Source organism: Psittacula echo (genome assembly GCF_963264785.1).
Source record: "Psittacula echo genome assembly, chromosome: 6".
Classification (NCBI taxonomy): Eukaryota; Metazoa; Chordata; class Aves; order Psittaciformes; family Psittacidae; genus Psittacula; species Psittacula echo.
The window spans coordinates 9,034,027-9,061,068 of NC_137743.1; the positions used below are offsets into that span (position 1 = coordinate 9,034,027).

Here is a 27,042-nt window from a genome sequence, read left to right on the forward strand (position 1 = left end):
ATACCAACTTACAAACATGCCATCAAGTATGCCTGTCAGATTTAACTGCTCCGTCATTCAGATCTTTCTTGCATTGTATCAAACCAGAAATCTAAATTGCAATGGTCACCTCACTCAAGTCATCTAACAGCAGAGTGAGATTTTTAGCATTGATGGAATTTTTACAAAAAAGCCTTTGAAAGATACATCACAAAGAGGTTAACTATTGCTTTATTTGATTGGCTTAAGCAAAACTGGAATACATAGCAAATTCAGAAGTGCACTGGTTTGCATAAAGAAGAGACAGACATCTGAAAGAAAAGCATTTAACTGAATGGAAAGATTACTGCTGCAGCAAAGATGACAACTGAAACCAATCCTGTTTAAATAAAATTGACTTTCCTTGCCTACATGACCTTACCTGCTCTCCTAGACGATTTCTTGAGCACCTTTTCAGTTCACTATTCCAAACAACAGGCATGCACTGACATAAGCAGTACTGTCTACATCACAAATAATTCAATTATAACAAACTTATTTTGTTTCTAATTAAGAATAAATATCATTTACTTTTAAACGTTTTGGATGCTTGATTTTGCTTTTCAGCAGGTTTCGCTACAGGTAAAAATAAGTGACCAGATACAACAAGCCAACAAAACTAATTCTCCTTCCAAATCCTAGGAAAACTACATAAACTGCAATAAATGTCCTGAATTTTTATTGTACAAAAGAAAAATCATCCAGTGTTCCTTGAAAGCTTCTGTGTTACCAACAGGGTCTGAAACACTAGTCATTCAGAAATTCAAAGCCTACAGAATCCAAATCAAAAGACACCCCTCACAAGAACACAAGCAAGTCTTAGTATTGCTTTTGTTCAGTTCTGAGTTCCTGCACTAGAATTTGGCATTTGTGCTGCTATCTCAAATAACTCATGACTCTGAAGTTCCTATTGATCAGCAATCATTGATGCAAAACTCACTGAATGTTAATCAATACAGAAATAATTCTCTTTTAAAGAAAAAAAAAAAAAATCCAAGAAAGAATTCACAAAAGCTTAATACCAGCAACAAGTCACAGGAAAGGGAATTTACCTTCCTTTAAACTTCCAGCTGACTTTCAACCTTTCCAATACAATGCAATACAGTCTTCTTTCAACATGAGACTGTTTCCAAACAAAGGTCTTGCTAGAACCAAAGTGTTACAATTGAACCAGTTGCAAGTGGAGTTATGCACAAAAGAACACGTAACACTGTCTCAGGAACAAAACTACAGCACCTAAGACCACAGCTGAACCTCAGATTTCTGACAGAGTTTCTGGTCATTGGTCCTCTTCTGTTATACCTTATCTAGCATAAGCATCTGTTCAGCAATGCTTATTAACCACAGAAGAGATTAAGAGCTGGGGGTTGAGAGGACAGAAGATGTTTTAGAGGAGAAAGGCTAAAGATAAAACTACATTCTAGTATATTCCCCTGTACAAAACATATCAAATCTGTTTCCAGGCTATACTTCTAGATATATTTCTAAGCATGCCCCCCACAGTCAAAACAAGCATTTATTCTGGCCTTTGATTAGTCACCAGAAGATGCTTCTTAAATCATTACTCTGATCTTCACTTGCTCCTGACCTCAGCTGTCCAAGGACATCACTGGGCACAGGACTCTCAGTAGGTCATTAAACTGGAACATATTACAGTTAAAGCAAAACTCAAATTTGAGCATGGCTTGTTTTCCAGTAAGGAAACTGAAAGGTTATCATCAGCCTAAAAAGAGCTGGAGGGCTTGTTGAGTCATCCCCAAAATAAACTTCTGTTCAAAACTGCAAGAAACTAAACCACCCCTGTATGGTTGCAGAAGAAAAAATAGCCACAGAAAATTCCAGAGAGGAAAATTTCAATTAGGAAGCTGAAACTTTGTTCGTTGCTTTAAGAGAGAAAAGTTTAAGACTTGGGATTTAAAAATACAGCTATTTTGATAAACAATTTATTTAGGGGAAGAAATTAAGGAAAGGGAAAAAAGTGTTCACCAAAACATGTGGTAGTTCCAGTGCCTATGTAAATTGAGACTACTCAAGTATATTAAGTAAATAAATTATACACTTGTGGAAGGTATTTTATTTTGATCTGTGAATTTGCTCACTTTTTTCCACTGTTCATAAAATCCACACCTGCATTTATACTTTAACACATCCATTCCCCAAAGCTAAGTGCCAGATATGGAACAGGCTGTATAAACCACTACCAGCCAGGAGAGGCAGAACAAGGCACAATCTTCTACAGTTCATTTTGCTCCCACTCTGCATCTCATCTAACCAAAATGAAGCAGAGCATCTTTTCACTTGATTTCTCTGTCCTGAGTGGAAGCCAGCCACAAGCTGTAATGTGAACCTTCTGATCCACTCAGCTGCAAGTGGCCAGCACAGCACAGGCTGTATCCATCCCATCAAGTAGCACTCAACTACCTTGGGGGCTTTGGAGTCAGATCCAGACTGACAGTAGTCTGAGTTCATCTCCTGACTAATGGAGACACTCTAGATGAGTGCGAGAAAATGAGACAAAATCCAACTAAAGTAACCAGCTTGATAAAATAGCTACTTTTTAAACAAGTCATCTGTATATACAAGATTGAGATGGCTTCTTCAGCCTGGAGCTCAGGAATTGCCAGCCTAATGTCAGCTTCTGCACTGAGTTAAAAAATAAGCTAAATCTATGCTTACAAAGTCACTGGGAATACAAGTTTTTAATCCCTTTATATTTAAAATTCTTTTTCTTGAATCAGCCTAAGGATGCAAATGTTCTGATTCATAGAAGTTCTTAGGCTGCAAATCCATTTAATAAGGATAGGATTATACAGCACCTGTGTATCATTTTACATATCATACTTTTAGGGAATTTAAACTGACAGGTCTGCTTTAAAAAGCTTTCAGTTGGTATGTGAGCTTTGTGGAAGTATTTATTCATATTTCTTGAATTTCAACACTTACCCTGTACTATCTCAAAAACATGAGATCTAAAAATCTTACTGAACTTGAAAGCAGGCACAGTGCTCGTCTCAATTGCTTTGGTATAATATGCAAGAGTTACCTCTTGTTACAAAGAAGATACAAATACTGTAATCATATACTAATGATTAAAAACTGATTCACAGCAGAATGTATCCACCGTTTCCATAATCAAATCTCACTTTAGCATCATATTTAGGCTAAGATCACTGTGTGGAAGAGGACCAAGTCTGGCAGGTACTGACAGCAGTGGCAAGTTTTCCTACCCAGACAATCTACAGAACACAGCTTCAGTATGTACTCTCTTTAAATTCATCATGCACACACAGAGCCACCTTTTCCTCTCTTCATCCCTAGCAATGCCCTGAGCATGTTGCCTCTGGCATGGGTTTGCATGCATACAGAACCGACCCTGTCTTAAGGGCAAGACAGGGCAAAGCCCAGCTTCAGAAACCTGTTGGAAGGCTCTGAATACTTTTAAGCTGTAGTTCTGAAGATACTTCTCATTAGTGTTTCTACTACTCATTGAGGAATGGTATAAACCACATAAGAAACCTTGCACGTGCCAGAATAGGAAAGAGGGATCTTCCAGGTAACAACTGGAAAAAGTGGAGAAAGTCAGACCAAGTGACTGTCTCTTAAGTGGGTGGCTACATTGCAAACAAAGATACTATTTAAAACAGAAAGCATCACTCTTAAAAGCAGGTTTAAGCTGCTAAGCAGACAATATCTAACTAAGGAAGGGGTCAAAACATTTTTTTTTAATAAGCTTTCAGAGTAATCACACATTGTATAATGAGCAGTTTCCATGTTCTTCCTTTTTGTTTTTTGCATGCTCTGCAGAGCTATTGAGATCTGTACTACTCACCTGTGTCTATATTTCCTCGGCACCACACAGCAGCTTAGTCAGCATAAAAGATTGATACATTTGCTTGATACTAGGTCAGTAACATCTGTCTGTTCCAAAACAGGAAGGAACCATCTTTAATAATGCATTTAATATGTTGACACAGGTGAATACCAAGATATATGAATAAGTCATAAGGAAGCTCTGAGTAGTCACCTGCTATTCCATCAGAAAAGTGGTGGGTACCTATTGTTAGGTCACAGGCTACTTTAAATAAATGTCTGCATAAACAAGATTTAACAGTTTTAAGAAGCCCCTGATGATGGACATGACCAGAATGCAAAGCCATGCCTCTTATGAATTAGGTTGAATAGAGTCCTCTTCCACACATGGATCATAAAATAAAAGTTATACATGAATTCCAAGTCTGACACATTCCAGTTTTGGAATTATCTTAGATGCTTAGCATTATGGCAGTGTTCTAAAATGCTGCAAGGCCTCAGCTGTCCAACATCCTTCATTAGAGAAAGAAAAGACAGAAAAATAAATCACGACATCAAATTCAGGAAAAATATTACTTGAACAAGATTGTATGATAATATTACAACCCTATGGCAAGAATTATGGACTGCAACACACTCAAAATCCTTGAAAACATGTAGCAAATCCTCCATACAAAGTATACCCCATATATAATAAAGTTCAAATAATCCTGAATGCCACAACACATTCTCAAAGTACTTTTTCACTGATACATTGGGTCATGTTTCGTATTTATCACAATCATTGATCAACCGTGATAAGAAACAAGCTGTAAGAAAACCACAGAAATTATTTTAGAATCAGTTACTAAAATCAGGAAACGCTCTAACATATCCCAGATGTTGGAACATTATGTTCTGCAAAATTATGCTGTACGACAATGTAGGTGCTCAATAAAATCTAATAGGTGACACTGTTGTTCTCTGTAGACATGCTCTTCAGAAGATGTTTCTCAATCAATAGGATGTACAGCACCATAGGTTTTTAGGCTTACAAGCTTCTGAAAATTCATTAACATTCAGACATTCAGCTAGTCCAGAGAAGCACTGAAAAACTATCAGTATATTCTACTGAAGGCAGCCAAAACACACAACTCATTCGCCATAGCTACTTTTAAATTTAATACTAATGTTAACACAAACCACTCAGAATAATTTTGGTTACATGGCTTAGAATTTCTGTGCAAGATAAACTGACAATTGTTTAAACACAGCCCTTGAAGGCTTTCTTTTAGAGTATGAGAAAGACTGATTTTTCCTATGTCTACTTGCAACGTTTTGATTCTTGATCAGTGGATTCACCAGTAAGAGCTTTATAAGGGACTGTAGTGATAGGACAAGGGGTAATGGATTTAAACTAAAAGAGGGGAAGTTCAGGTTAAATATAAGGAAGAAGTTCTTTACTGTGATGGTGGTGAGGCACTGGAGCAGGTTGCCCATAGAAGTGGTGAATGCTCCATCCATGGTAGTGTTCAAAGTCAGGTCGGGCAAAGCCTTGGGCAACATGGTTAAGGGTGAGGTGCCCCTGCCCATGGGAAGGGGTTGGAGTTATATGGTCTTAAGGTCCTTTCCAATCCAAACCATTCTATGATTCTATGATAAAAAACTAATTTTAATATCTTCAAGTGTAAGAGTTGGATTAATTTACAGGTGAAACAACAGATTACAACTCTATCATAATGTCACCTGAGAGATTTGCAAGAAATACTAACTACACTAGTCAATTATTGGACATTCAGACACTTTTACAAGCATTTGATAACCTCAGTAGATGAACGGACATGATTATTTAAAGAAATAAAACAGGCTGAGTTGGAAGAAGATATTTTAAAATCAGCAGCAAGAGACAGAGCTTGCAGAGAAGCAATCACATGGAGAATGATGGCTAAATAAGGATAAAGAATAGTTGCTTCAGTGATTTCTGCAAGCCTTGGGAAAGAAAATAATTCAACGAGACACTGAAGAAGCAATAACAGTAGTTGAGTTTCAAGTAAGGAGAAAAAAACCACAAATTTCAAGGAAGCCACAAAATCAGCAGTGAGGGTACAAGATATGAAGAACCACCCTGAAGGAGACCTCAAAAAAGCAACAATGTCAAAGACAAATTAAATAAAAAGTCAGATTAATAGAAGATGGACGGCATAATTTAGGTCAACATTGAAAAGTCCCAGTTGCCAAAGACTTCCCATCCCCAAGATTTGCAGGGTTCAACTTGGAAAGAAAGGCCCAATAGAGCATCTTGTACATTGACTCATCTAGCCATATGCCTGCATAGTCTTTGCTTTCCCCACTTCAAACCCACAGCCTTCCTAAAAAATTAGAAGGTTAAAATAAATGCAAAATTAACTCAGCTATAAAATAAGGTCACAGAGATCTTCAAGCAAACCACTTGGGGGCTGTTATTCCATACAGATTACGTCACAGATCACTTATAGGCTGCAAGCTTTGCAAAAGCTGCTGATTCCAGCTTAATATAGCAATATTTAACAAAGATAGCATGCATTCTCTATACAATATTGGCATTGCCAAAAGGGATTTCTGCATGAAATGCAGAAGCATGTTGCAAAGGGGAAGAAAAAAAATTCAATTATATAATCAGGCGAATGGGCCCCCTAAGGATACAGAACGGGAAGTCACCCTACTTAAAGCAAAAACATAAAGTCAGCCAAGTCCTCTCATCTCAGGACAACGACCGACATTCCTGCTAATATTTCATTAAACTGATTATGAATGGTTACTTTACCAAATCAGGAATTTGAACATCTGAGAATAACTACAGATGTTTTCAGACAGCCATCTATTCAAAACTATGTGAAGGCTCAAAATTTCAAGTTGCCAGTAGACGCTCTCAGCTGCTGCATCTCACAGTTATCAGCAACAGCTATTCCCTGGCTCATGCATCTAGTAGAAACAGTCAACTTTTGCAACCAGCACAATATCACAGTCTTCTCTGTATTGCTTGAGGTTTTCCCCCTTTAAAACTGAGATAAAAATATCAGGATGACAGACATCTTGGGATTCATCATGACACTGCTAGTGAACCAAACACATCAAAGTCATCATCATCCAGAAAGCTGCCTGCTACACACTGCTCTAAATGACAAACAACTTGCTCAGACTCACAAATGAATAAAGAAAAAAAAAACACCAACCACAAACTCCAGATTTACAGTGGGTTTACTGGGTTTATCTGTTATGTCTACCAATGTCTGCCAACTTTTTCTAGTTAGATGTTTCCATTCCTTTAAAATTCCTTTTAAATTCCTTTTAAATTCCATTTAAAATTCCTTTTAATCCACTGATCTTAGAGTCACAGTTAATAAGCACGTAAGATAAATCAACAGCAACTTTCAAAAACCGTCCAAAGCTCATTTAGTTTCTTCTTACAAGTGTGGGTGGAGGCTTCCTTCTGCAGTAATAAACTCTTTGCTTTTGACAAAAAATCAAGATTGAAATATAAACCAACAAATGCACAAAAGTGATAACTTAGTTTGTATTTCAGATGTACACTGACATGAAAACTTTCATTTTCTTTGCATTACAGAACAGATTGGTTTGTTATGGGTTTTTTAATGATTTGCCAGTAAACACACAAGAACCTGTCTTGAAAAACTGTACAGCTTACCATCTAAAACTGAGGTGTGAAGAGATTATGCAAGTATTTTTTCCCCTCATTCATACATTTTTAGAAGAGTGCTATTCATGAATATCAGGTATTTGTGAGCAGTGCATATACACGTTAATACTTTCTCCTGTATAAATATTACTGGTGCTCAGGAACAAATTTAGTAAAAATCATCTAATGAATTCATCATAAATCTCTCCTCCACCACCCAATCCCAATACAAATACTCATTTAAGCAAAATGTCAACCAGAAATATACTAAATCAGATGTAACGAAGGGACCATTAGTGGAGCATATAACACCATCAAAGCTTTTCATATTGGACAAATTGCATAGTTAAGCTTAGCACTTAAAAAGTACTTAATTAGTCCATATGCAAGATCCTCAAGTCTTAGATATTTCCATTTAAATTTGCCACCAGTGACTACTTTTTTAGTGGAAAGAAAAAAGAAGATGCATGACGTGCCACTATCAATTTGAGTATTCATATGGACATACTGGAAAGCCAAAGCAGCTGCACTTAACTCATTAGCACTCCAGCTGTAATCTGCGATGAAGATCAGTCAAATGCACTGATTAAACTGTTACCTTTAATAACTACACAAGCCCAGAAATAATTCATCTTTACAAACTACTTTGCAAAATACGTGCCATGGGATCATATACCTGTTATAAGTAGGTATTATTTTTTTGTTATTGCCAGTTAGAACTTACTCTCCAAATGACAGTTACTGTTTGTTCATTTCATAGCATCTTATGAAGTATTTCACAGTCTCATTTACACAACTAATAATTAAGGTAAGTGATAGAAAGCAAATAAGGAAGGGACATGGAATGTGTGTGTTTTCAGTAGTATTCAGCACAACTAATTTTCTGTTTGAAATAATTAAAATTTATGGAGCAATGGAGATGAATCTTGGGCTATTTATCTTATAGCCAACATAAAAATTGCTTTGTGAGATGGAAATTCAAGTCAGAATTAAAATACTACCCAAATTCCAAGTGAGGCTAAAATCATCATATCTAACAGAGAACTCTAAGCAAGCCTTGTATTACTTAATGTCTAATTATATCTCAAAAGATCAACTGGGATATATTTGCCAGCATAACCTCCTGTTCTAATTCCACTTTTTTTATTAAGGAATGTATATCTGACAAGCAATCAACCATAAAATCAGAACATCTGAGCTTTAATGTGGAACACAAAATCCTGTAAGAACCAATTCTTGTCCAGATTTGAGAAAAAAAAACATGTTCTAGCTAAGCAGTTTATTAGATCATGTGTTTGTATGTGTGTGCATATACATACACACAGATACACACATACACATTTATATAGGACTGCAAACCTGACAATAGTCAAAAATCCCAGAAAACATGAGGCAACAGAAATTGAAAATTGACAGTTTTCACTCAGGATAATGATGTAAAGTATTATCTTGCAAAAGCAAGACAGCTCACAGCAGGAAACGTATAGAATTAGGTAATATCACAATTTTAGTAGTAACAAAATTATTTTCCTAACAGAACACTCACAAGAATCTCTATGCAGGACCACTGGGAAACAAAAAGACCCAAGACATTAACTTTCAAGTTAAGCAGTAGGCTATTAAATATATTAAATTATACCATTTCTCATATTCTAGCAAATATTGTACCTAAATGCAATGTAAAAAGGGAAGGAATTGCTCAGAATTAATAGGATGTATTAGTCTAGATTCTCATTATTTCAATATTCATAACTTAATCTAAAAATATGGATGTGAGGTGAAAGTAGAATAAAAGGCATCATAAATTTATTAACATCACACACTGTCTTTGATAAAGCGACTATAAAGAAAATTACCATTATGTGAAGACTCAATAATATCTATGCAATTAGTTAAACTTAGAGACCAAGTTAATATGAGAACCATAATGCAAGTAAGAAGCTGGATTGAAATGAGATTAATGGATTGCCCGTAAGAAAAAATCTCAGCCTGTATGGGGATAGGTGATGTTGATGCTGGACTAACACAGAAGAGCTTAAATTTAGTAATTTAATCTGTAAAATCATGCACATAGAAGTGAGGTGAATAATTTTAACTGGTCCATTGGAAAAGGAAGAAGATTATTAAAACAGTAGAATGACTGGAGGTCACCGATGGGACACAACCAGGAGGGGAAAAAAGGACAGAAATGATCCTACAGTGTGGGATTTCCAGAGATCCAGCAGCAACCCAGATGTGGGATTTCAAGAAGCGGTCAGGCAGAAACAGTATCACAGAGACAAGCAAAGCCATATTCAGGAAACAGAAGAGGAAAGATTAAACTGGAACATGACCAGAGAATGCTGTTTGAGTGATTAGAAGAAATAAGAGCCTACAAGAGGACACTTGCTTATCCTGTCATAATGACACTCTCTGTATGTACAGAGAAAAGGCCAAAAGGAAAACAAAATGGAGAAAGATCAGCTCTTTTGTCTAACCAACTACATGGACACAAAAATAGGCAAGTATAAGGAGACTGTATGAAAAAAATATAGAGTTAACAGTCTAAATTCAGTTTGTCAGAAACGCAAGATGCAAGAACATGTTTATGGCAGATTTAGTCACAAAATATTTCCACTTCAGAGAATTTGAGACCATGGCATAAGATAGAAGAATCTTTAGTAAACTCTATCTAAATCATACAGACAAAGAAATTGAAGCATGCTTTGAAAAAAATACCTGCTCAGGTCTCATACTTCTTTCGCTAGAGATGCTTGCAGGGTTTTGAGATAGTTGTTTGAAAAGTAAAAGAACAAAAACCTAACACTCCCTCCATACAAAATGTCCTCAAGTGTAATAATGGGAACCATGTGTTTATCACATATAGGCAACCAAGGCTTTATTTTATTGCAATAATTTAAAAATATAGAAGCATTATATTATGTTTTCACACACAACTTTTAGCTCCCTGCAAACAACTGCTGCCTTTGCCCCTAAAATAGGGTACACAGACTACTGTGGTAATTCTGCAAGGTTGGGGGAACAGAGGGAAAAATGTAAAGACCCTTTACAGAGATGTCAACAGCCAGCAATTCCAAATCACTCTGGCTGGTAACAACAGACAGAAATCTGGCAGGAAAGGAAGAAAATAGCTTGTAGACTCAAGTAGGGTAAAAGCAGTACTCAAGCCTAAATTGCACCTCAAAAAGCTTAGCCTCACTGTCCAGTCCTGCAGACAGCTATACTGAACAGCCACCTTCTTTTTCTCCCCATATCACAGCCTGTGAACTCTTTGACAGCTACGCTTAAAGGCATTAATAAAAGGATGTAACTGCCTGGGCTGAAGTTGGATGTCACATCAACCCCGACATACGAATCTACCCAACTCCTCAGTGATCTCAATAGGCAATCTGGGAACACAGCACATAGAATTGCAGTGGCAGTGATTTTATCTTAAAATATGAGCACATAAGATGAAACTCTTCCTCCTCCTCCTCCTTCCCACTCTCATTCAGCAGTGCAATGATTAGAGACACTAACTGCAGATAAGGGAAGCTTTGCAATACTCACATAGGTGCTTCAAATCCAATAACCAACAGAACAGAACCTGGTCTTTTATGTCTGTTTTCAAGTATATTTGTAGATACATACATATAGAGCTAGGTATACAAACTCACCCATAGATACAAAACTGGTTTAGAAATATCTTGCTTTTATATGCAAGACTTCACCTTTAAACTCACACAAATCCCTGCTGCTTTACAGAAAAGCCTTTTTAATTAATCCCAACTTGCCAGAATGTTGAGAAGACAGGCAAGGCATTAGAAAATAAATCAAAACATTTGAAAAGGAAAAATCAAAACAAAACAAGACTACAATACTGCAGGAACTGGGCACCATCAAGAAAGCTTCATGTTAAAAATAAAACTGCACAAGCTGAGGCAAAAGTACCCAATGATTTTAATAGCTTACATTTAAATAACAGAAAATTACAATATGCTACAAACAGCAACTATAAATTAACATACCACAAGAACCAAATCATTTTCACAACAAATAATTGCTAATTGCAATTTCTAACACAAGGCTGAATAATGTCCCAGGAAGATTGAGCCATAATAGAAATAGTAAACAAACCTCACCATTTATGTCCATTCAAACTTGCGAGCTCAAATATTAAATTTTCATTCTCACGGTTGGTCACATTTTTAGGTTTTGGTAAATTAAAACTCCCTGTTGCCCTGTTCTCTCCTCCCTAAGGAGTTACCACTTTACCTCATTGCTTAGGGTTATAGCTTTTTTAGGAGCTTCAGACAACTGCAACATTCACCTAGAGAAGAAAAAGGAATTCTAACAAAAAGAAAGTAACAGACCTTTGATGATAACCAGAGAATTATAAAACAAAACACCCCATACTTTACAAGTCCTACTTATTTTGTTGCATGAATAATTTAAATCACTAATTTTATCTTAGATTTACAATAGTTCTGTCAATACTCAGACACATAATTTGATGAAATAATTGTGCACTGGTGGCAAAAGACCACCAGCAGCGAGGTAGTGGTTCATAGTTGTAAACCTGTATCCAGACTGAACATTCTGCAATATAACAGCATTCCGTTTATATATATATAAAACCTGTAGCAACAAAATTACAGGTTAGAAACAATCTAACAACTACTGTCAGTCTTCGAAACAGTGAGGAACTCTGGTGGGGCTGCATAGCTTTGTTTCTTCCCCTTTATGGAAGAACTGAGGTGAGCAGGAGTCCTTGTAAGATTCACAACTGGCTGATGGAAATCTAAGTCATACACAAAGCACTTTATTTCAGCTGCCTCGTCTCCAACACTGAAGAGGAGACAGCTTAGAAGAAAACAAGACTGCGGTAGCTGAGACAAGAAGTGACAAAGCAGAGGTAAAGTTTCAGCTATGCTATGAAGGGTGCTATGAATTCATCTGTCGATTAGACATTCTCTTTACATGTAAATTGTCATTTACAATTATTATTTAACTTAAAGGAAAACCAAGATACATATTTGGCCCTGCATTTCAGGAGTACTGCACTGCTTGTATAGCTTAGGTAACAAATCTTTCCTTTTATCTCTTAACTTTTAACGTTATTAGTATTTCCCTGCAATCCGTCTACCTCCCCTCCCAATTAGATGACGCAATTACCTCTATTTCGGACATAATAAACAGCTTCATCACAACACAGCAATATGAAACAAATTCATAACTTCTCTGAAGATTTATAAAGCAGTAAAAGATATAGGAAAAGAAAGCATGTAATTTACTGTAAAGCAATAAGAAAAACCCTAAAGCATTTTTTACAGAAATTAAATTCTCAAGCTCACTATCACATGGCAGCTTTTAAATAGGGACAATCCCTAAGTACTCATTTCAGAGCTTACAAAAAAATCAATTTGATTACCATTTTGCAAGAGAGTTTTCTTTGATTCATTGTTTTACATTTTTTCCCCTCAAAATTCCATGATGGTCTTACCTTTATTGATTGTTGGGCATTTATTTGCTTTCAAATTACTTTTCCCTAAGATTTGATAGCTCAGGAAGAAACAGAAACCAGACTCCAGCATCAAATACTGAGCTTAATTCATCCAGATCACTCCATTCTCACAGGCTCCACTTTGAAAATTTCAGTTCTAATATAATGTGGCTATTAACAGTTCAGAGCTGTTGGATACAATTTGTGAGCTTGCAATGGTCTTCTTCAGTCTTTGAACTGGATAGAGTAATCTCCTCAAATGGGATCCTTCCAAACAGAATGAGATACCTCAGAGGGGAGACTCCTGCTAAAAGTGGCAGTTCCAGAACACAGAGAGCAGGATATGCACTAACCAAAGTGTATATTTTTATCTGAAACTGGACAGCTGATCAAATCTCTTGGTCTTTGTAAACTTGACTTCTTTTCTACCTTCTTTGTTCCCCCTGCTCCCCATGCAGAAAACCTTGAAATCTCTGGAAGATGCTCAGCAACCACACATTTCAATCAGATATGGTCCTCTACATATAATTACAAACTTTCCGATTTAATGGTTTTAACTGCTGATACTGGTCAGGTGCATTTGTCAACTATCTAATACAAAAGGCCCTTTTATTCATACAATCCTGCAAATTCAGTCCATTAGACACAAAAAGCAGAATTCTGCTTCAGATACGGTCCTGGCATTACTGTCACTAAATCAGACAACTAAATGCACTTTGATAACATTTTTGGACCCCTACAAAAGACTGTAGCTTGATTCCTAGAACATCAAGTTACACCTACTGCTTAACAATAGAAAGATTAGCTGAGAAAGAAGTGTCTCCCATGACACCAATAACTTCAGTCATTCCTGACACACATGTATCACTACCAAGTAACGCAGACACTGCTATTTTACTACAAACAGAAGGAGAATTAATAAGGTGTTGCATTAGTTCAACGAAGCAACAGAAACAGGCTTAGACATGGAGTCCAATATTCATATTTCATATTAGTTGTACAAAAACCCCACACTTCCTCAAAGATTTTTTCCTACCCTTCAGCACATACCCTACATCAAATAAAAGCCAGAACATTCACCCTTAATGTTTTTCCTTCTGTGCTCTTGAGCATAAATTCAAACACCAAGTACTCAAAAACAATGGTCACATAGAATCATGGAATGGTTGGGGTAGGAAAGGACCTTAAGATCATCTAGTTCCAACCCCGTCACAGTCCAGTTATTATTTTGTTTTTCAAGTGCCCATTCTGTTCCAGAGTAAGATTTAAATTTCTTTTCTGCATCCAAACACAGTAAAGCTCCCAGAGATTTCATAATAGAAACTGTTCTTCTTTCTCTAAAGAAGATTCTGACAAGGATAAGTTAAAAATATTTTAAGAGAGAATAGGGATTTCTGCTTGAACAGAAGTTAGCATTTCCCTTTCTTCACATGCATAAAACTTGCTTAAGGAGAACATTCCCTCAAATGTCTCTAACTCAAGGAAAACATTTGGAACCACAACACTAACTAAAAACAGGCTGTTAATAATTATTTTTCCTTCCGCGTGCAACACTAATGTAATTAAATCACACCTACGAAAACTGTTTGTATAATCAAGTCATTCTTATCACAGGAGAACACCCTAAAATCTTGATTCTAAAAGTACCAGAAGATAAATACAGTTTTCAATAATTCATTACATAAATCCTATACAATGTTCTCTTTGCTGCCGGAGCGAATAACTTATGAGCCATAAAGCATACATGCACACAAAACCCTAAAGCACTGACAAGTGAATCTGGACTAAGTAAAATTCAACGTTGTGGAGGGAGGAAAATCCTTCTGATAATCTTAAACACAGAGGGTATCATCAAGAACTCTCATACCTGTTATGAAAAACATCCAGCTTAAGATTCACAGCAGCAAGCAGACTTATGCAGCCTGAAATTTACCAGTTACCACTGAAATCTAGTACAGAGGTGCCCTGAAAAAGTATTACAAGCTTACCCTGTTGAGCACTCGCACAAATAGAAACATGTAACGCTAGCATACATTCACCGGAATGTGCAACTTTATCTGCACAGCAACAGCCTTACACACAAATCTGCTAACTTCAGTCCCGTAATTCCCTTCAGAGCCATGGCTGCAGCTCCCAGGCATTGCCATCCAGATTTTTAACAGCATTTTCCACTTTCATATGGAAGTGATGACACATTCTTTTAGACTAGAACATCTTCTTAACTCTAAGGCATGTATATCCTACCAAGAGTATGTAATGAGCAAAGAACAAAGAATTCAGCAAGGATGATCAGCTGTGCCTAAAAACAGGAACAAGCACAAAATAAAGGCATCTTATTACTTAAACTGTGTCATAAGAACATGTATACTTCATCAATACATGATATACTGAAGATGAGGCTGCGTAACTTGTTATAAGTTGACATTGTTTCAGAAAGCCTCCTAAATATTTCTGGTCTGTAAGCAAACCAAAAAAAAAACCCCACCACACAACACAGAACATAGAAATTGAAAGAGTGAAAGACTCAAAATCATAATGAGAGAGTTCTCAGCAGGGAGGAAAACCCAAAAAGTTGCTGCTGCTTGATAACTTGTAGATTTTTAAGCATCGGATATCCAAGAACTTCCCTCATCAAAAAGTGTTGTTTTATTCAAAACAAGTATGCCTTCAGGTTGCACCAGAGTAAGTCACATTACTGAAGCCTAGGCCTGCAACAGCGTAACTATGAGAACAAAAAAGAGTATTTCTTCTACTGAAGATCTTATGTGGCTACGCTCATTCTCACCAAAATTAGCACATGTTCATTTCGTCATTCTCCCAGTCTTGGAGCACACCTCCATACCCAGTGAGTTACATAACGACAATAAGGAAACTTGTAGATTAGAAAGTTCCAACATAAACAAGAATATCACATAATTGCACAACGTTTTCCTTGATCATCACTGAAAAAAAGGGTTAAAGCTTAACTGCTGTATTTAAAAATGAGTTGAAGCATGTCCCTCATCTGCTGTGGTTTTTACTGGCAGATGGGAATAAAAAGTCCAATTTATCAGAATGATAAAAAAAACCCAGCAACTTTGAAGAGACACAGGTGATGTGACTAAGAACTGCTTAGGACTCTTTAAATAAATGTCTTTAGTAGGCAAGAACTTTAACCACAGGTTAAAGTAGGTAAGGCTTTTTAATATCTTTACCAAGCATGACCTCAAACTATCAAGACAATGCAAAGTAGAATTTCAGAGGCAGATGTTCTCAAATTCTATTGCAGGGCAACACCGCAAGCCTCCATCATTCTAACATACACTAGCTCTGCTTTCCAATCCAATTGCTACTCATAAATGCAGTCAAACTAATAAAAAATACCTAACTTTAAAGGAATATTGTGCTTACATTCAGCTGCCTCTCACCTCAGAGTTTCATGTTAAAGAACAGATTTCTGAATGCATAAAAACCCCAAATGCAGTAAGTGCACTTCAAGCCTAGAAAAAAAAAAATCATCCAGAAGTGTTCCTGTTAATGAACAGGTTTTGTGAACTCAGTATCATAGAATGGTTTGGGCTGAAAGTGACCTTAGAGACCATCTCGTTCCACACCCCTGCCACAGGCAGGGACACTTTCCACTAGATCAGGTTGCTCCAAGCCCAGTCCAGCCTGGCTTGCTTGATCCCCATCCATCCCCACTGTCCTTCCCGCCCCCCTTAAAAACAAGATAGATCAACTACAAACTCAGTCCACCTTTGATGTCCTGGCTCATTTAAGGACACTTTTCAAGCTCAATCCTCTTAAGCATTCATCAAGTTCTAACCTATACTGGCATTTACACCTGCATTGACAGAAAACCCCATATACTCACTGAATGACATACAGTATGTTTGGAATGGTCAATCTAAAACACCATCACACAAAACTCCTCAGCCATACATCCATAACTGAAAAAGCTTCATATACTTTCGTATATCTGATTATGTTACACAGTAATGGTCTTTGTCAAAACAAAGCACTTCAACCTATACTGTTTACTTGCAGAGAAAGAATTTACAATTTGAAAACAATTCAGTCTTCCCAAAACAAAGGCTGGTGCAGAACTACAGAAAATTGTATAAACTCCCAAGCTTCCATTTCAATTCAGTCACTTACTTCCTTATTTGTTATGTCACCTTACATAACCACATAGCTTCAAGTTTCTTACGTGTAAAAGAGCTCAAAACCTAAGTGGTTATTTTTCAAGGTCACTGTTATGACTAGCTATCTAGTGCTGAACTACAATAAAAAGTACAAAGTACAACTATACAAAGTAAAATGCAGGTGTGTAGAGGTAAGTACTGCCTTGAATATAGGTGCAAGGATTCCTCCATGAACACTAAAATAGTGTAAGCAATTTGGAAATTAAAAAGCTCTAAAAAATCATGTTATTTTGATTTTAAAACAGATGCTCACAGGTTATTCCTACAAAGTGCTACACTTCTAAAAATACCCAGGGAAAAAAAAAGTTTTAAATATCAATGTTCTGGATGTGATACTTATATCTGTGACAGGTTTTAGAAAACATCTGCAGAAATATCTTAACATGATATTCCAACTGTGCACATAAATGGTTTAGTGTGAGGTGTCCCTGCCCATGGCAGGGGGATTGGAACTGGATGATCTTAAGGTCTTTTCCAACCCTAACTATTCTATGATCTTAACTATCAATTTGTATGTTTTCAAAAGCGGCTGTTTGTCCATTATTTTCATTTTTCAAGAAGAACACCTTCCTTCTCCTCTTCAATGCTTTAAGTTACCCTTTAGAAAAGCCTCAGTTGACTTAAGAAGCAAACAAAAGCTATCTGCTGATAGCAGAAAAGCACACAGCTTGCTTACAGCAGCTCTACTGTTCATTTCCCTCTTCCCTGTAATTGCTTTCATAGATCTTGCATATACCACATGTCCGTTTGATTATCAACTATCCTCCAAAGTACATTCATCACTTGGGCTTGCACACACAAACATGAACATGAGCTATTTTGTGTTTGGTTTATTGGTTTGGATTTTCTTTGTGGGAAATATAGACTTTTACATACAAACACTTGCTCTATAGATTCAACAAAGAACAAGTAAAGGTGCAAATTATCCTATAGTTGGATTATTCAGCATTTTAGTTTTACTAATAAAATCAAAAAGTATCAAGTATTCCTTTATACAAGTCAAAGTGTATTAACGTCTAAAGACATTATTACCCCAGTTCTCCTCCCAGGTTTTTGATAAAATCATTGCTGCCACAACTGTAATGTACGTAGTTAAAATCTGGTCCTTTTGTGATACTCCTGATTGTTCTTCAGTCCCAGCTCCTGCACCCTGATAGTAACGTGACATATTCAACATGATCCACTTTTTCAAGACAAGTTACTAGCCTTCAATGTAATAGCAAACAAGCTGAACACTCAAAACCATGGGAGCAAATATACATCTTTGTTTAAAATAAAAGTACATGTCTATAATAAAAACCTACATTTAAAGATTGTGAATCCAGACTCACAATTCTGTGATAACATAATGCAATCATCCTACAAATGAGGAATACATGGTTCTTTGGTACTGATACAGGAATGTAACAACTAATATAGAACATTGTATTCATTCAAGTTGAGCAGCAACTCTTCAAGTACTACAGCATATCACAATATTTTGTTTGCAAGATTTAACTGGGGATAGGTCCTTGGGGGTCTTACCTTCTCAAATAAAATCTTATCAGTTGAAGGACAATGTACATTTTTTTTCCAAGGGTTCTCTTGGATAAGAGAACAATCTGCTCTTCAAATATTCTGTAACAATACAGACTGATTCCAAGTTTTAGGTCCACCTAACCTAATGAGGAAGTTATTTTACTCATTTGCTTGTGATATACAGCCCAGTCTGGACAACTACTTCATGCCACAGTATTGATCATGCTCTAGGAAGAAAAGCATTCTCTAAAATTGGACCTAGCTTATTAGCTGTCCATCATCATTACAGTCTTGAGTCACCTAAAGTCTTCAACCTTACAGGAAGTGTTATTTCCTTTTTACAGATGAGACAGAGAAGCACATAAATTATGGAAGAAATCCATAAGAAAACATGGACACTGTCATTTTATGTGTCTGCATGCAATCTTTTAAGTACTTCACTACTTGTTCCATTGCCAGATAATCCTAGAATATCCTGGCTTCAAAATTCCCTATTCAAATCATGGTTCTCAGGCATGTGCTGCTTACAACTTGGAAATACTCTACAATTACCTTGTTTCTAACCATCATTAGCATAGATAAACTCCGTATTCTGTCATCATACAACAGCAGTAGTACATTTCCATCTTTAGCTGAGAAATACAAAACATTGATTCAAACAGGTCTTGGAATCCATTTCTTCCAGATGAGTGAGGTAAACTCCAAATTTTGGGAGAGATTTCACAGTGAATTCATTTTCTCAAAATGCTGTTGCATTAATAGAGAGTTTGCCCTAGAATATTCTATAGAGCTGGTGGTTAAATTACTTTTCAGAGGTATAAGAAGCTTTAGTTTTCTATGCCTGCAGGAGACTTCAGAGTTGAATGCAGATCTTGTACCTTATGAATGAATACTAACAGACAGCATTGAGCTCAGCTCCATCATTCCTCAACAGGGTCTTACTCCACAAGGAGCTCTAAAATCAATGCAACTCCCACATGCACTCATTAGGCTTTTAAGAATATATAGGGCAACTTATAATACTAGTTTGAAAATTCCCACTGTTCCCCACCTCACATGAAAATACATCCTTTGCTTATAGTGTACTATTGTTCCTTCAGTAATGTTAACAGCTACAGTTCACTGGAGTGCCCTTATTTTCAGGTATCGTCATTTATTCTTCCTTACATCTACTTTGTAACATGTTTTCCAAGACAAGAGTATACAGTCAATAATAAATTCCATCGACACTAACAGATAATTATTCTTCAATATTGTATGAGGTTTTTGACTCTTTTAAAACTCTACTACATAAAGGTCTTTTTCACCAGCACTTCAGTATGTGTAAGACTATCCTAAGGATATTCCTGTAGCACCCCACATTACCTCCTACCTTCTCTGCCCACATTTTGATACAATTAAATCAATTTCTAGTGCTGTGTGATAGACTGATCTCTCAAAAACTACTCATACTCATCTTAAAAAGATGACATGAAATATGGTGATGCCTTCCAAAATATGATCATTACGCCTTCTTTTTGGTTAAAGGAAGCAAGAGATACACAGTATGAAACTATTTATTTAGAGTTTTATTACATAATAAATATTAAATGCTTTAACCGGTATAAGCATTTATGTATCATTTCTGAATATATTTCAGAATACACTTAACAGAACTAAGATTCTTACACACCCATAGCAATGTCAACCAGCCTTAGGTGCCGTCTGAAGGCCTTACAGGGTCATCAGCCATCAGTTCCCATACTTAACTTTATCAAGTAACAAAATGCTTAGTCTGCAAACAAACTAGACTCCAGAATCCACAAACCCTTTGCCTAACTTGCATTTGGATTCAATGCTATAGATGGTCTCAGACTTACACATGGGAAGGGACTCTGCATGTTGTTACTTAACTAGTACTTGGGAGGAGAAGAGAGGTATTTTAAAAGAACATAGGTACATGTTTGTAGCCCCACAATTAAACGTCACTCCAAACAGGAGAAGCTGAGCTCAGTTCACAGCCCAGTTTAAGCAGGGCCACATACCAATCACTCAGTACTGAGGATGCAGCAGCTCTGACAGAAGACTTGTGAGGCAGAAAATAATGGACTGAGCTGCCAGCACAGTGCTAAGCTTCGAAGCACTCTCTGCAGCTGCACGCAGCAGGACACCAAGCAGCAGGGGAGGGGTTACTCTGCTTCTACATTTCACCAGTGCAACCATTACCAAAAGACAAGCATCCAGTTCTGGCATACATAGCTCAATAATGCTAATACAATAGGGAAAGCTGAAAACCAAGAGGGCAAATCAAGGATGGAAAAATTTGGTTTATGTTGAGATGACTTAAGGAACACTCCTCCTTAAGGAAAAGTTGATGACATTTTCACCTACAGGAACATAGACCTGACATCCTAAAGGCCTGACTAAAAACGTGAGAAAACAGGGTGACTCAACAGACAAAAAATGAGGTAGGGTAGATTTTCTGGATGAGGGGGATTATGCATTTGGTTTCGCTGGTTATAGAAAATGGTGAGGATAACTAACCAATGGAAGAATCCTGAAAATCTGTAATGGCCTTTCAGTGAATCCAAGTGTTTTCAGACATGTTGGATGCTTCTCCAAATCATGAGTTCAACTCAGAATCAGATACAGGCCACGCTGATGACAAAGGTAGATTTACAACTCATAGTCCGACTCAGGATTTCACCCCCTATAATGGAAGTTCCACTAGTTTAATAGTGATGTTGTTTCACATTAAAGTTAAGGCAGTCTAAGTCTGGTCCACTTCCAAAAGCGACAGTTTCTGCAACACCTGCTCATTCCTGCTACTCCCTTTGGGTCAGCAGGAGTGAAGTAACATCAGGAAACTCAGCTGGCTTGAAGAAAAAAAGAATTGGCTCAGAGGTAGGGAGGTATGTTCCTTTTGACACTTTTCAACTCTCAGCAGGAATATTAATGCTTACATAAGAAGCAGAAGCATGTAATCAAAGAGGAGTGTGAAGGATAAAGTCACTCCTTTTTACAGCAGCATGAACTTCAACAGGCTGCATCTAAAACTATCTTTTCCCTAAAGATCACTTCTTACACAGCATTATTGGTCATTTACAACATGCAATTTAAGGACACTTTGCTTGTGTGAGTCATTCTGCAAACAGCAGAATTCAGTTTCAGATGGAAATAAGGATTTTGCCTGGAATAATAAAATTTGATACCCTTTTGACATTTCAATTGTGAGGGTTCTTGTACTTAAAAATTATTTTGTCCTTTAGGAACACAGAGTATTTTGTAGGAGCTCCAGAAATCAAGGAGAACATGCAGGAGGTAATTTACAAGTGCTATAAGAACATCTGGAGACAAGGTTTAATAATCAAACATATCAATTTGCGCTTATTCTTTCCAAAAAACAATACCTAGGACTAGGCAAAGCAGATGAACTGAAGTTTAGATACCCAAAGATACTCACCTATCCTGTACAATTTGCTTCATTACATATGCCAACTGGGACTTACCACTTATCAAATAAGCAACAATAACCATCTGAAGATGACCTACTTTTTTTAAAGACAGCATTTTAGAAGACTAGAGATTTCCAGTCATTTAACTACCCAAAAGGTTGAAAGGAAGAGTAGCTGCATGCACAACATTTTCTCTGATGTTCTTCCACATACCAACATACAAAGCAGAGGCGGAGAAATGGGTAGCTTTTTGCTCCAAACTGAAAGAAACTTTTTTGCCCAAGTCATTCTTTGAGCAGCAAAAGCCTACATTCCTGTTGTGCTGCATCTCAAGGTTGGTTGACTTTAACATCTAAATACATAAACACTGTGACTCCAGCCTTTCCTTCAGTTGGGCCATTCAGAGTGTTTGTCTCCCTGAATTCCCTGGAGCCTCACAACTGATTTGGGCAGCCTTTCCCTCTCCCTTCTGCCTGTACTCATATCATTATGAAAACTGTAACTGACCAACAAATTCAAAGGTATAGGATAGGGGAAGAGTGGCAGATGTAGCATTAAAAGCTTAATTTCCTTAATAAATCAGTTTATCAGAATAAAACTGGACACTGCTTTTATGGGTTTGAATTTGCTTACTTCTTGCGAACTGTGCTGTTTGAAGCTCCCTGCTATAAAAACAGAACCTGCTCACTTTTTGGCCTTCTTGTATTTCCCCTGTCTCTTGTAGGCATGCACAGATAATTTCTTTCCCCTCCCTTTTTATAACTAAATTTCCCTTTTTTATTTTAGTGTTTGCATTCTGTCAGAGGAGAAGGGAAAGGGGAAGGAGGAAGTTCAAGAGAGAAGGAAATAAGTCAGAACTGCATTCAGATACCATCCTGAACAGATGTAGAATTATTTACTGCCAAGCAGAGATGAGGCCTAGACCATTCTGAAAAGCTACTGACAAGGATGGGAATGCAATGCAGCAAGAGTAACAACGTTTCCATTTACATAATGAGTTACCACATGCTTCACAGTACAAGGAGTAATCATAAAAGTTAATAAATAAGAATAACAAAATACTGCTAGAGAATCCCCCATCCACCCTTCTTTCATCCAGTCCAGAGCAACATTTACAAAGTAGTCTACTTACTCTGTAGTTCTCCTAGAGGGAAAGGCAGGGTTACTATAGTATTGTCAATTAATTTTGACACCTGCTTACTAAGATTGATCAATTATTTTTGATGTTTCTCTGCTATGTTATTTCTCAGTCTATAAAAAGAAATAAAACAAAGCCAGAAATACTACACATCTCTCACCAAAGAATTAATGGTCCCAAGCTACCTCTAGGTAGAGTGCTTCTCTTATGACAATGTTTTTGATGCTGGCTAATGCCAGTCACTTATTCCACCAAAGAGCAAAAATAACCATACTTCATGAATAGGAATGAAAATAAAGACTTTTATTTTCCAGTTGTTTAAGCCTACCCTTAAAAATCCGTTTTCTCAAATAAGTCTAGTGACAGAAAACAAATTTTACACACACCCAATTTGGGTCATTAAAAGCTCATTTTTAATCTTGCACAACAAAGTAGCACCGGGACACTTCAGGCTGCTGAAACGTTAAAACAACGTAAATGTTCAGAATAATACACAAGTTTCTACTAGCATTTGTATAGATTGTTTCTACAACCCAGAAAGTAATTGTTAATGCAGTTATAATAGCCAAACACTTTTCAATCTTCATGTCATTCTGAAACGCTCTTCGTAATAATTCTTCCTGGCAGAAGCAACTGCTGCAAACGTGATATACATCTAACTTGTCAAATGAAAGTACCACTGCTGCAAAAGTGCACAGCTACTGATGCATAAAGCAGATACTCCCTTCACAGACAAATGGAAACAACATGCAAATGCTCCTCGGTAGTAAGTCAAACCATCAAGTGCCACAGAAGACAGAAAGGTCTTCAATTTCCCGGCCATCAGGCGTACTAACATGCTTTTTCCAGCTCTTCAGTTGCAAATACAAACTTGACTCATCACCCATTCAACACCCATCTGAATTTTCAGGATTCAAAATACAACCGCTCTGAGTTGTTACTTGCACTGTAATACACCTTAATGTATTTCATGCCATCCCCAACTCACAGGGCTTGAAATCCTCTCAATCTTAAAACGCTTATTTTCATTGCAGAGTATATTTTGCTTCCAAGAATAAAGATTAAAGATGAGCTATCAAAGAAAGCACTATTAAAGTGTCAACAGTAAAAAACAGGTCTCCAACATACAAACAGCTTACTTGCAAGATAATAATCACAATGCAAGCATCACTGTCATTTCTAAAGCTAAGCATGAAAGAATGTAGAGGAGTCAATGAGAAATCTGTTTTGATTTCACCAAAACTCCTAAGGGCACAGCAATTAACCCATGTGTTGGCTTAGCTCAGAAGAGATGCTCTTTCAACATTCAGGCAGAACTTCCTCTAGGTGGGGATGGATTATTAACTTTCTACCAGAACTGAAAAAACGGAACCACGATGCCTCCCCGCTCCACGAATACAACCAATGTAAAGAAACATAAACGTTTTAACAGAAAATCAAGGGAATACCTGTAACGACTGGATAAAGGCTCCGGTAACCATTTAGAAGATATACTAATTCACAACAAGCTTTTAAATTTAAGAAATGAAAATTTGCTTCAGCCCTTGAACTATCAGGGTCTGTTGTGAGTGGCATCAAGACAAAGGATACAACTAATCTCTTTAAAGCAAGGGAATAATAGCTCTGCCAGCCTGTCTCCTGCAGATCCTCACACACAAAGAAGATTCACCTGGGCCTCCTCTCCTCACTCTCAATTCCTCTGCAATTAGCCCATTGTTCCACAACACAGATCAGGGCAGACCCTAAATCCTCAACACGCACAGGCAACAAATGACCAACTTTAAAGTCTTATTACCAAGTTCGTATGCAGAAAAGATGTTTTCGATTTGCCTTCTATTATCTTTGTAACTCAGTTCTAATCACACTGATTGAATAATCCCAGGAAGGAGAAAAATAACTGCTACAGCGGAACCCAGCACATTCACCAAATATTATCAGTGAATTGTTTCTTCCTATGCAGCATGTACATTACTTCAGCCAAAATGTCTGACTCCAGCTACTCCTTAACTTCCCAAGCTAACAAGTTACTGGATTTACTTTTAGTTTATTTAGGAAGGAGTAACCTTGGATTAAAGGTTTAAAAGAGATGTAAATTATATAGCTTAATCCTAGTACTCCACAGAGGAAACTGAAATTAAACACAATTTAAAATAGACTATTGATACTTCTAACCTATTAAAGGTACTTTTCCAAAGACAGAATTTAATTTCTTCAAGACATAGCCTTACCAACGTATTGTTAGTAGCTAAATATTAGAACATTTTCCAGCTATATGTGTCAATATACTTAATCAATAGATCCCCTGCTTTTAAGAGGTGTTTTACAAGGGAATGAAATGAGATGTCCTGTCCAAGGTTATATAGCGAAATAACAGCAAACAGTATCCTTCACAGCCAGTCTTTATACTGACACCAAAAGGGGCGGGGGGAAGTGACAGCCCTATAAATTAAGTCTTCTTTTCCACTACACGTAGAAAAGCAAGTGTCAGGGTGTGCTGCCTTCTCACTGATCAATGACCCGGTATCACATCCACTTTTAAGAATGAGAAGATAGTTCTAGCTCCATTCACCACTCATTCCTTTGCAAAAATATGTTATTGGTTTACATTTATCACTTTCACCTCTCCAGCAAACCTTGTCAGAAGGGATGTATGTTTCACTAAGTTATGTTTATGTTATCCTGAACGTGCCTGACTAATGCCCACTTAGCTAACACACTTGAAAGGAACACTGGAACGAGCAAAACACTTGCACTTTCCAGAAGGAAGAGGTCATTGAAATCTACCAGCATTTTCTGCTCCCTGGGCAGCCCCATGAAGTGCACATGTCACTTCCATGACACTTCCAGAAGGGACAGCAGCGACACAGCTTTAGGCCGATTTCTCGTTATCTCTCAGTTCCCACCAAGTGGAACAGCCTATTTTCAGCGGTAAGTCAGCCGGTACAATTTTTCTCCAGAGGACTGCGTCCTGTGTGTTCCTAGAGGGAGGGATCATGAAGTGGAGGAGCCTATTCTATCCTTAACTTCTATCACATACTTCCATCACACGTGAACAAAATCAGAGCAGACTCAAGCAAAAAAATAACCAAGCAGGCAAGTAAAATCACCAGGGAATAGGTGTAGGGAGGAGGAAAACGGAATCGTAATAAGCAGACTTACTTGAACCTGCCCTGGCAGTGTTGGCACTGGTCTCCCACCCAGCCCTGGTCGCAGACACAGGTGGAATTGACACAATGACCCGAAAAGCAAGAGATCTTGTCGCAGGACTTGGACTGGGACACCTGGGCATAGATGGCCAAGTACAAGAAGCCGTAGAAGAGCAGCCAGCTGTTCACATCCAGGAGCGAGGAGAAGCAGCAGCAGCAGGAGGAAGGGAACGGTCTCCCGGCACCGTGCGGCGCGGGGACTGCTCCCGCTCTGCCCGGGTCCATCTCCGCCGCTGGGGCCATGGGCCGAGGCGCGGCCGGCGGCGGGCAGCGATGGCAACACCGCCCGCGTTCCCCGGGCAGGGGCAGCTTCCCCTCAGGGGAAATAATCCAGCCGCGGAGATTCAAACCCCCCGCTTCCTTCTCGCCTTCCTCTCCTCCCGACCCCAGCGCTGCCTCCTCCGGCCCCTTCAGCACTCCGCGCCCCTTCACTCCTGAGGGGAAGCCCGGCAGCCCTCAGCCATCCGCTCCTTCTCTTCGTCGTCCTCCTCAGGGCTCATCGCTCCCGTCTTCTTCCATGGAGGAGGAGAGGGAGAACTGCCTCTTGACCTTGTGTTTTCTCCTCGCCAGATATGCCCCCCACCGGCGTGCACACAC

At 37.8% G+C, this 27,042-nt stretch overlaps 1 protein-coding gene across 1 annotated transcript in view; it reads right to left on the minus strand.

Annotated features, from left to right (window-relative positions):
• Positions 1-26,688, minus strand: part of ATRNL1 (attractin like 1) — a gene marked incomplete at both ends in the record, with an annotated part of 528,973 nt that extends 502,285 nt beyond the window's left edge. The window contains one exon of the mRNA XM_080620626.1: positions 26,399-26,688. Coding sequence (XP_080476752.1) covers positions 26,399-26,688 — 290 coding nt within the window. The remainder of the gene's footprint in view (positions 1-26,398) is intronic.
• Positions 26,689-27,042: the final 354 nt, after the last annotated feature.